This window comes from Rhincodon typus, chromosome 6, assembly GCF_021869965.1.
Source record: "Rhincodon typus isolate 14 chromosome 6, sRhiTyp1.1, whole genome shotgun sequence".
Classification (NCBI taxonomy): Eukaryota; Metazoa; Chordata; class Chondrichthyes; order Orectolobiformes; family Rhincodontidae; genus Rhincodon; species Rhincodon typus.
In genome coordinates, this window is record NC_063337.1 from 24644450 (window position 1) to 24656413 (window position 11964).

General features: G+C 39.8%; 1 protein-coding gene across 1 annotated transcript in view; it reads left to right on the forward strand.

The window, feature by feature from the left end:
- lhfpl6 (LHFPL tetraspan subfamily member 6) overlaps window positions 1–9661 on the forward strand; it is a 167454-nt gene extending 157793 nt beyond the window's left edge. The window contains exons 2-3 of the mRNA XM_048598242.1: window positions 2311–2409; window positions 5061–9661. Of these exons, the coding sequence (XP_048454199.1) occupies window positions 2311–2409; window positions 5061–5179 (218 nt within the window). The 3' untranslated portion in view covers window positions 5180–9661. The remainder of the gene's footprint in view (window positions 1–2310; window positions 2410–5060) is intronic.
- The last annotated feature ends 2303 nt before the right edge of the window (window positions 9662–11964 follow it).

Consider the following 11964-nt stretch of genomic DNA (forward strand, 5'->3'; position numbering starts at 1 on the left):
AGCACTATGGGCGTACCCATCCACCACCACCTTCTCAGGGATAATTAGGGCTGGGCAAGAAATACTGATTAAGTCAGTGACGGCCACATCCTGTGAACAAATTTTTAAAAGCCTTTTAATTGTTTGATCTCGCTGTAAGTATGTTTTTGTAAGTTGAGTATTTCAGCTTGATATGTGACTGCAAAGACGCTAGTGCAGATTGGGAGTGAAACATTTACAATAGTCGGATAACCTGATAGTGTTTAAAGGCCTCTGCGAAAGGCTAGAGAGGAGGATGCATCTTCCTGAATTTAATTAGGTTGATATTACTGTTTAAAGTAGTGTGTCCAAAGAGGTTCACATATTACATTTAATGGGCGGATCGGACTTCTGCAGTAAATGCCCCCTTAGAATTGCCTGCATACTTTCGGCACCGATAGTACAATCATGTAAAAATGATCCATGAGCACTCACTTGTTTCTTGTGATTAATTATATGTTGATCGAGGCGAGAGACTTCAAACACCCAAAGTTGATACTGAGCAGTAACACAGCGTGTGTTTTGACTGCACCCATTGTGGATGTTGCCTGATACTTCAGGCAGGAAGTAATGTTTGAGGCTGAGTTCACAATCCCATATTGAATATTTTCAGGAAGCCCAATGCAAAGGGGCAGGCACTTAACTAAAAAATGTCATGTCTCCTCTTGGATTAAGGTGGTAGAGGGTGGGAATCTAACCCTCAAGAGCTGTCTGCCAATCAGAAACTTTCCTGTATCAGCAACATCCCTGATATCCTTTAATAACTTCGGCTTGGCATCATAACGGCATCTAGGTAAGATGGGGACATCCCACAGTTGGGGCCATTAGCAATGGGAGGAGAGGTCCTTCATTGGGCGCAAAGCACCTGAGATCAAGACCTCCCATCCCCCACCCCTGCCTCCTGAAGCCTGGGAGGGTTTGCTGTGTGACTAACTCTGCAGTGAGTTCCCTGGCTGCCCCTTGGTAGAAGTTCCAACGACAGGGTGCCCTTAAGCAGTCCTTAAGTGGCTACCTAACAGCCTCAGATAACCTCTGCACCCTTCCTACCCAGAACATGATAACATGGGAGTTGTGATTTCCAACCAACCCCCCCACTTTTACACTGCAACTCCATTTCTGAACTCATCATTAAATTCTGTCCTTCAGTTCTGCTTTCTGCTGCCCAGAAACAAACCTTGCATCCAAGTTCTTGCACTTACCTGGAGTTGAACATGATGAGCTGGTGTTTGTGGCAGTTTTGGTGGACTCCCACAATTCCCTCATCAAGCATGCACCCAAATGTTTGGAAAATAAGCTGGGAATTTTCTTTGTGTTGTTCCCATTCTGCTGGTGTAACTCAGACTAGTAAAGAGCAGATGCTGTACTTGCCCTTTAATAGTCCAGCAGCAAAAGACAGTTAAAGGGAGATCATTTGGAACATTAAAGTTTGTATGTGGCCTCCTTAGAGACTCGGCATGTGGATTGTTAAGGCATGGCTTGTTAAAACATTTTAGGGTCCAGAACATGATTGTAGCCTGGAGTAAATGAGTGAAATGTGACTCTGACCTTTGTGGTGACTGAAATTAGGTTTCAAAGCTAAAAAGGGGGAAAGGGGGGTTGGGTGAGTCATAAAAAGCCTCAAGCACAGTTTGCCTGTTGTTTTTCTTTTTGGTTAGGCCAAACGAAAGCAACATGTCTCCTCTCAGAAAGCTGTCCCATCAACAGGGGAACTTTGTGCTGAGACCTAAGGGTACTAGCTTCACATCATTCAGTTAGTTTGCTTCACTGCTGAGTATTTCCTCCCAATACTGCGTTGGACTCAAATCCAGTTTTCAGGCAACTCCTTTACATATCATTGTTTCTGAAAAAAAAAACATGCAGTCCCATGGGGCCGGTTGCTCATTAGAAAGGAACGAATGGTGATAAATTTAACCTGAGGGTCACCACATCAAGGAGCAAAGTTGAGAAGACAGAATCTTCATGGTAACCTCAGCTGGTATGGGAATTGAACCCACAGTGTTGGTATCATTTTGTATTGCAGATCACAGTCATCCAGTCAACTGTGCTAACTGACCCCATGTTTCCAGCAAGCCTGCTGGGTCCCAGACTCCTTAATTGGCAAGGCCAAACATTGAGGACAGCATTGTGTAAATGGAATGAGGTAGATCGTGTAACAAGGTTATAGAAGGGTACAAGGTTGACAAGTGTACTTGTGCCAGGTTAGGTTTTTAGTACGTTGTTGGTGTTATAATGTGCACAGATATCACCCAGTTCAAATGTCCAATAAATGTGTTTATCCTTTTTATTTTCCAGGTCTACTGATTGGCTCTGGTTGTGCCCTGTATCCCCTGGGCTGGAATAGTGAAGAGGTGCAGCAGACCTGCAACAATCTCTCAGACCAGTTTGAGCTAGGTAACTGAATTAGATTTCTAGTCAGTGTCTAGTCAGTGTAAAATGTCAAGGTCAAAATATTAGTGATATTGGCAACGTGCAATCTTAGCTGTTTTCCGGGAGGGAACCTTGGGCTAGATATTAGTCTGGAGAGAAATCAGATTGGCAATATGAAAGGGAATCCTTCTCGTCATGATTGTCTGTTCAGTAAAATTTCTGGTTGCTAAATAACCAAACTGATTTTGTCCTCCTGACGTGTGACCCTATGTTAACAGGGATTGACCCAGAGGGGAGAGTGCAAGTGGCTCCCACATATATCCCAGTGGCCAGTTAGAAGCCAACACTGGCTGTGACCAGGGTTTGACTTAACCCGCCTGATCTCTCATCCAGGAGCGTCCTATCAGCGAACAAAGAGGCAACACCCAAATAAACCCAGACTTTAAAGTTAGAGTTTGCCTTGAATAGAGCCCAGTGGAATATTTTCAAAAGGAGAATGTAATGAGTACGATATCCATATCACCCAAGTTTCCCATTTTTATGGTAATAAACACAAATATTCCTGATTGGTCAGTGCTTCCTGTCTATAATTTGTTTATCGTGAGGAGGATTGCATGAGCTAAACTAAACAGTTGAAGTGGTTTGGAAAGATGAAAATGTGCTCCTTATCAGAAGAAAAACAAAACCCAGAACAAATTTGGATATCTGAAAAAATTTCACAAATAATTAATAACATTTAAAATGTACTCACTATTGTTCCGTAGGCAAACAGGTCAGCCAATATTTACACAGCAGGTTCCACAAGCAGCAGAGAGATGAATGAGATAACACAGTGTAGAGCTGGAGGAACACAGCAGGCCAGGCAGCAAGAGAGGAGCAGGAAAGTTGATGTTTCGGATCGGTACCCTTCTTCAGAAAATGAATGACTTCTCTTCCCACATGTACCATCACGTCAGGAGATCCCTATGGATCTACTCCTGACTCTATTCTCTTCTGTATCAACATACAGATCTGCAAATGTGTTGTGTTTACTCCTTGATTTCCACTACACAGCCAGAATGTCTTTCTGATTCCTACTCTTAGTTGAGGCAAAACTTCATGTATTTAAAGTTTGAGAAGATTGAAATTTATCCTTATGCATAGCTTTATTCCCTCCTGACCGCGATCTCAGCCTCCACCCAACAGTTTGCAGCATATACAACCCTGAGCTGAAGTTCCGAACTCATATCCTTTCCATCCTAAAGAGTACCAACTTTCACCTCTTTAAATAGCACCTGATTCTATCTCTAGCTCAGCACATATCCCACTGACACCCTCATTAATGTCTGAGTATACTCATCTAAAACCTAATGACCTACTCCTGCTCCTATGTCCTGTGTTCCTGTGGTCACCTACCTCCTGCCCTCTGTATAATTCAACTGATCTCCAAAGTGATGTACCTTGCCATCTATCCTCTGTCCTTGTTGGCCTATATTGACTCAGTTTTTCTAGTGTTTAAAATTATTCTTGTGCTTAAAACCCAACTAAGCCCCTCCTTACCTCTGTCATCTCCTCCAACCCTACAAACCATGTTCAGCCTCCTCTGCATGCCTTCTCAATTTATCTTGTCATTAATTGTTGTCCAACAATTGACTAGGCCTCACTCTCAAGCATTCCATTCCCAAACCTTTCTAATTATCCCCCCACCCACAGCTTTTAAATCCCTCTTTAAATTTCACAACTTCAACCAAACCTATGACAACTTTTTCCTAATATCTTCTTCAGTTCATGGTCTTTTTTTTTAATCTATCTCCTCCTTGAGGTTCTTTGATGCTTTTCCACAAGAGAGGCATTATTGAAAACAAATTGTTACTGTTGATAAATAATCTGTAAATCTATTTTGATGGCATTGCTGGAGGGATGAATTTTGGTGGGGTGTCAGGACAGGAAGGAAAGGTCCATCCAGCTGAATAGACAAGTGGAGCTTTTGTGTACTATTGAGTTGAAAACAATGCCTCCAATAATTCATGGGTGAGTTCATTGCTATCTGTCTTCCAAGGGCAGCCAAAGAGTTGATTTATCCATCTGTAGGCTTTGTTGGTTTTGCAAAAGTGAGACTGCTGAACACAATCATGTTATTCCTCCACCTGCTATTTTAACAATTCAAGGTTTTACTGGAGATTGACACAATTTTATTCAGTAAGGGAATCAAGGGTTAAAATGAAAAGACAGCAAAGCAGTGTTGAAGATTAAGAGATCAGCCACATCTCGTTGAATGGCCTGCTTCTGCACTCCTATCTTATAAGTCATATAAACTAAAGGGATTAATTATTCCATTAAAATGACAGAGAAGAATGTGATATGAGTGTGTTAATCACTTGTACAATGTATAAACGTTGCCCAGTGTTTTCTAGGCTCAAGTCTCTCGGTGAGGAAGTGCTTGGCCTTGTCTCACTCTGTGCTTAGCCAGAATTCCTTATCCGTGACTGGGAGCTTGCCATTTGACAAACCTCACAAAGCTCTGGAAAGCTTCCTTCTGTGGATACAGCTTCTTGGTCTGAAATGGAAGTTTGAAATCGTCCAAGAAGACATGGCAGCTGAGCCTGTTATAAAAGCTCATACATCTTTGACTGGAAAGCTGGATGTGAAACTAAATTGGGCAATATTAAAATTAATACAATTGTGTTTATTTGTAGGTACTTGCCAGCTGGGATGGGCCTATTACTGTACTGGAGGAGGTGCTGCGGCTGCAATGCTTCTCTGCACTTGGCTGGCTTGCTTTGCTGGCAAGAAACAGAAACAGTATCCATACTGAAACCCCAAATATGGACAAAGAAACAGCTCTGAGCAAGAGGGCTGTGGAGGAGGAAAACTGCAGGCAGAACACTTTATGGAACTTGTCCAATGTTTCTGTTCAGTTTCGCTGATTGCTCCGAATGAAATTCAAAATCTGAAATGAGAAGATTGCAAACTGAATGTCAATCCGAGTAAAAGACTCAAGGCCTGGGTTTTATGAACCTTTTTCTTTCCTTTTTAAGTGCTTGTTGCTAGGATACATAGTGTCAAGGCCTTTCAAATCATTCATGGGGAAGGATAGTGCTGGACAAGTTCTCTTTTTTTTCAGACTGAAACTCACTCATGTTAAAGCAGAGGTTCCCTGTAACTGTTAATGATGCTTCAGAACGAATGGAGACCCTTGAGGAAGATGTTTCTGTTTGTTTGGCTACAGACATGTTTTCACTGATCGAGAACTTCCTAGAATGGCTCCATAGGAAAGAGGAACTGATTACAGAACAGCCGGTCACTTGTTTTTCTGGGATCAGTGACTCTTGGGGCACCTCTCAAGCTCATTTGTAAAGAAGTCATGCCTTCTGTTCGCTTTCAAGCTGCTTGGAAGTTTCAGAGAACACACTCTGCTCAGGGGAGTCAATCTGCAAGTTGGCAGAAATAGTCACCATTTTTTTGTTTCCTAACAAAAGATTTATGGTGAGCCTATTATTCTGCTCTGTACATTGTAGAATAATTTGAAAGGATGGCACTCCTTTCACATTTTTTCACCTTTTTAGATAAGGCTGTTCAATGGACCAATTTACTAGTAAAAGCCTTTTTTTACATACATGTACATAACTATAAATATTATTATCTATCCATATGTACACAAAAATGGGTACAATTGTGTAATTTGGTGACATTGTTAAAATTTAGTAAATGTACTTAATAGCATTATTTTATGTTCTGTTCCATATTATCATGTCAAGGTATATTGTATTCAACATGTGTATTCTTCAGTATATAGGTTTGTATGGTACAAGTTTGTATCAGTGTTTTGCTGTTACTGTATACAAGTAACAGTCACTTTCTATGCAGATATGTAACAAATCCTGTAAACGGCAAAAATACAGTAGTTTTGGGCATGGATTCTCCTCTTCATGCCAGAGAAGGGTCAGTGCAGTAATTCTAAACAATAGTCTAATTATGTTGTAAATCCAGCCCAATCTCCTGGGCTAGGGGTCATTATGTCTGCAAGGTTGTCTCTATGGCAGCAAGTGGGAAGAGATCCCTGCACTCCACCAGTGCAAATAAGGAGAAACTCTCTGGTTTTGCAAAGACAACACTGCTGCTGCACCAGCAGAACAGAAGACATTTTTAACTCGTCACAAAGATCGGAATTAGGTTTCACTATTCGGGCTCAAAACCCAACAAAGTTTTGGGTATATGGGATAATTGGAAGGAGGGAAAGACACCCATTGAGGGGCTCTTTCTTGATCAGTGGTAGGGAGGCAGTGAGATGCTGACCCAGAGATCACCACCACCCTCAATAGATGGTACTTCAGGGGACTGAAGTCAGGGTTCACGCGCCCTATCATTATCAAATGAGGATAGTCATCATGATGGGACATGTGGGGGAAAATCCAGGTGGGGGCAGCAATCAGTAGTAGACTTCACTGCTTCATTTTCCCACCAGTCTAACCACTTTCCAACCTGATTTGAGGTGAAAGATAATCCAAGCCTTTTGTCTCTTTATAATTTCAAACACCAAAAATTACATTATTCTTCACTGGTCAGAAGTCATGACTGCATCAATACTCGACAAAGTGGGCATGTGATAGAACATACATGTCTTCACAGCAGAATTTATCTTGGAATTATGTCCACCATAAGTTCCTTAAGACAAAACTCTACTCTGTAATTATAGCTCTGCTTTGAGATCGCCAGCATCTCAGTTCACATGTGGGGCCTCATCTCTCATTTTTGACCTCAATGCTGGATTGCAGACTCATCCTGTGATAAAGAGCAGTTGGAATTGTCAAATAAAGTTTCTCCCTTGAATTTACGAAAGAACTGATAGAAAAACATGACAGAAAGTGGCATTCTTCCTTGCTGTTGAGTTTATCTGCTTCTGTTTGGTGGAATAATTATTTCTGAAAGGTTTGGTCTTAACACATTGATACACAAATAACGTTCTGAGGCAGGGTCACCGGACCCAAAATGTTAACTCTGTTTTTTCTCTCCACAGATGCTGCCAGACCTGCTGAGCTTTTCCAGTAACTTCTGTTTTTGTTCCTGACATATACACCCAGTTTTCTGGGTCACCAGATCTGTCAAACCCAAATAGACCATGGTATAAAACAAACCCTAAATGGAAGCAGGCTCTGAGTTTAATTGACAGTTACTGTTGAGACACACAGTAGTTAAATATTTACTCACCAGGAACCATCTGGCTCATAGGTGTCTTGCCGCAGGCGGTTCAAAATCAGGTTTGGACTAAAAATATAAAGTGAACTTCTTGTCAAGTAAAACTTCTTACGCACATCAGATCGGAATTTTGGATTCAAAAGTGAGAGATTTTTGCTTGACATTTACACCTTTGAAAATATTTGGGCCTGTGACTGAAAACCTGAAGTATCCTAGCCCAAATTAGAAAACTAACCAAAAGGCAAAATGTGAACTGAGATCACAAATAATTAGGTAGCTCTGTTGTAATATACATTGAGCTGAACAATCCAACAGCTTTGTAAATTCCAAATAGTTGATGGGAAAAGTGGTAGAGTTAGAATTTGAAATGTATTGTGACTGAAGGTGGTCACAAGAGTTGTTTTGTGATCATGTTTAAAAACATGCCTTCAAAGCACAATATCAAATAATTGTAAAATATGTTCCCTAGAAATTGTTTGTGTGATTGTTGAGGTCTTTCTGAAATCTTGGGTATGTTCTCAATCCCCGAGCAACAGCCTGGAATAAGAGCGAGATGATTAAACATTTATAGGAATACTTAATATAGATGCTAAATCTGTCAGTGCTCAAAATGGTCCCAATTCTCCAAAATAGATTAATGATTTATAACATTCTAATATCATTAGTTGAAGGTACTTAAATTTGTTTATGTTATGTTATCCTCAAGATATCTCCCATACCTCAATTTGTGATGCAGATGAAAGCTTTAATGTTATATTGATTATCAAGAGGTCACCATGTCCCATTTAGTTGACTGTAGCTATAGAGTAATTTTTTTTTAAAGTCTAAAGGCACTTCAGATATGGAATAGAACTAAATGCAGTAATTGACAGAATTTAGGTCATCATCAGAAATTTGCTTTACATGTAATACAAATACCTGAAAGCTTTAAAATTAAAGATTGAGGGTTTACAGGAGAGTGAGGTTCATTTCAGCCAGATTATTTTATTTAAAGTGGTTGGAGGATTAGTTGCACTGAAATTCTCTTCAACAAGCATTTCATTGATTGGAACCATCTCATAAGGATGTTGAACTATGTGAGGGTGAAATTTAACTTCTCTTAATACAGAGGAAAGCCAGTGCAATACGTAATCTATGATTTTCCAATTGGTTTCTCCCAAACTCCCCCCACAGCTTCACCATTGCTTTCTGTCATCCCACCCACAAGCTGTTGCTTACAAAAACAGCAGGTCCCAAAATTATCAGGATGAAGTGATGTACAATGGTAGGAAGTTTTGGGATGAAACGCTGATGAACTGACTGATGAACAATGTAGGAAGTTTTGGGATTGGAATTCTTAACAGAAGCATGCCCTCTCATGCATTGCCAATCTCAGGCATGCCATAAGTAGAGTGAAGGCAAAATTATTTGCTTGGTCCACTTCTGATTCATTCCTGGTACCTCAAGAACGTCGTAGTCAGAGAATGTGGAACAGTCTGTCTACTGTTTGACTTAACATTTACCTTACACCTACTGAATAGCTTGGTGTTAAGTTGAGAAGCAGAATAAAGTAACTTCAACAAGATGGTGTGCACCTCAAGGACCAACAGGGATCAATATGATCTTGCCCTCCATTGTCCTCTATTGGTCCATTTAGAACCTGCCACAGGATAATTTTTTTTCTGCTGACTGAGCAAGAATTGCTGTTCTTTTGTACTCTACATATACATGCTACTATTATATGCATATATAAAGTATAATTCTATTACGTACAAGTTTGTACATTATTAAGTATTGCCACAATAAGGCTACCGGCATGCAGACTATAACCTACTTCATATAAAACAAAGATGTATGCCAAGTGCTGCTGCTTCTGAGTACCACAAATATGTTACCATAAGATCATCATATTTTGTAAGCTTTCCAAGCTACCAATTCGGGGAACACTAAAGCTGAGAGCAATTCTGAACTTAATGTTATGTTTGTCTGCACTTGTTACTCAATGCTGCAATCCAAATCTGTATTTCTTTCCAATATATTGTTTGCAATTTTTAATACTTTGCAACACGTCAGTGCAACTGTTAAATAACTGATTTGCAAAAAAACACCATGTACTTTTGCTTGGACCATTAAAGTACATTACTTTAACTTATTTGTATAAAAGTTTAATTTAATACAGAGCTACCATTTCTGTGCGATGAAGTAAATGTGTTATAATCATTTAGTTAATCAATTAGTTTACTCCACATCAAAGGGTTTTAATTTTATGTTAGTTGAAACAATTCAGTTGAAGCATTTAGCCACGTACTCCATGATTGGTGTGAGAAAAGTTGATACTGAATTTGGACCTAAGATAATCGGTTTTTTTGCATAAGTGGACTATCTTGGTGTTGGAATTTCTATATATTGGAAATCCATTTGGTCTCTTGAAGGTAAGAATCTTTCTCTGGCTCTCAAAAATAATTGGGTGAATATCTGTCTGGCTCACTGATGGTACAGTGAATTTATTTAATGATCCATAAAAACTAGAGAGGGAATAGATTTCATCCCCACTCAGTGTTGTGTTAAAGAAGTGATGGTTTTCAGCATTAGGGCTGGTTAGCTCAGATAGCTAGATGGCTGGAATATCATTTAGAAAATTCCAATAATGTGGGTTTAATTTCCATTCACGTTGAGGGAAATTTGGGGCCTACTTCCTCACTCTGTCCCTGGAAGTGGATTTAAATCGCAACCGTCACTGACAAAAAAAAGCCAAGACAAATAGGTGAGAATGAAGCATTAGCAGCCAATGAACCAAGGATCTATCTTCAGGCAGAAAACACATAGGACAGGCCAAGTCAGCTTTAATTCCTCCTTCTAACAGTGGCTGGAAATTTGCTGACATAACTGTCAGTTAAGAAGCAAATTAGCCTTGCAATGATGCCTCGTGCAGATGTGTAAATGTTTGCTATCGAAGTTCGTCGATGAATGCAGCATGTGATGTGTAAGATGATGACTGGCATCAGGGGAACCATATCCCAGCACATGGACAATACTTTCTGGAAGGGTGAGAAAGGATAGACACTCACAAATTCTATCAATTTGTTCTAGCCAGGACTGCCTATTGCTTCCACAGGTATAATTCCTTAGCTCTCAACATTGCATCGATAACAATATTCCATAAGCTCTTTCCATGCTTTTTCCTAAAGCCCTTAATCCAATCCCCACCACCTCCAATACTCTTTTGAAGGATACAATAATACAGTTTTGTTAAGTTATGTTAACAAATAAATTTCTAATGGAAGGGTGTATGTTGGAATTACAGAGATAACGAGCGCTCAAATAAAATTGTCTTTTGAATACTTTTTTTCCCTACAAGTTTCCCTTTGGATTTCTTTCAAATGCTCACCTCAGTCCCCAGCTCGTAATGATCTAGTATTTCATTTTAAAAGCTGTACCTTATCCATGTGAGTATTCTTTGTGTGTCAGTCTGAGGAAAATCAACAACAAAGTGTTCAGTATTGCTGAAAAAAGATACATTTTGTCAAAGCTTTTCTCGCACTCATCAGGACAATACGCAAAAAAGACCAAAGTAATGGGAAATCAACAATTTTATTGTGTGAGAGAAGAGTGATTTTTTTGCCAAGTCAATTCTGATGGGCATATCCATTGTCATGGGAATGCAACAGTTAATGATGATTGACAGTTAACTAGCAAGCTTTGTTTAAATTTTAAATGCAGGCTGGTTGTGTCTGATTGATCAAGGCATTGCATGGAAAATGAACCAGAGATTGGCTGTCACTTATTTTGTTCAATTCTAACTAGTCTAGTATGCTTCTTGTCTGCAAAGAACATAGTAAGTGAATTAATGTAAGTGCAAGAGAGCCTACCTGCAATCTTAAATTGCTTGGCAGCATAAATCATTACACACTCAGGATTATTTAGCAAATACTTTCCAATCACAAAATCACATCTAATGCTAAATTTTTCAAATGCAAGCCTGTTGGGTAATGAATATCCTGATCAAATTGTTTCTGATATCATGCAAACTCACAAACAGTTCTAAGGCTGTCATGCTTGGTGCTGAAAAGTGCCCAATCTACCTCAGATTACCCTGAAAGGGGAAGGTATCTCAGATGTTTGGGCAGCAGTTGAAGCTAGATGTTTTACACTGCTATGATACTCTAGCAACATGCTTGTGTTCACCACTAACAGAATGCTGCATCAGGCTAAAATGATTTTCTGCCAATCATTTGCCAAACAAATGAGTCACATGCTTTATGAATTTCAGTACCAGTGTGATGCTAGATGTGTAGATCATACATCCCACAGACTGGTAGATTGTACCAAAAATCCTATCCCTTCAGCAGTTTGCAATGAGCAAGGTAATGACTGTATCCAACTAGCCCGTGTGTGCAGAAGTCAAAACACAGTGTCCAACATAAG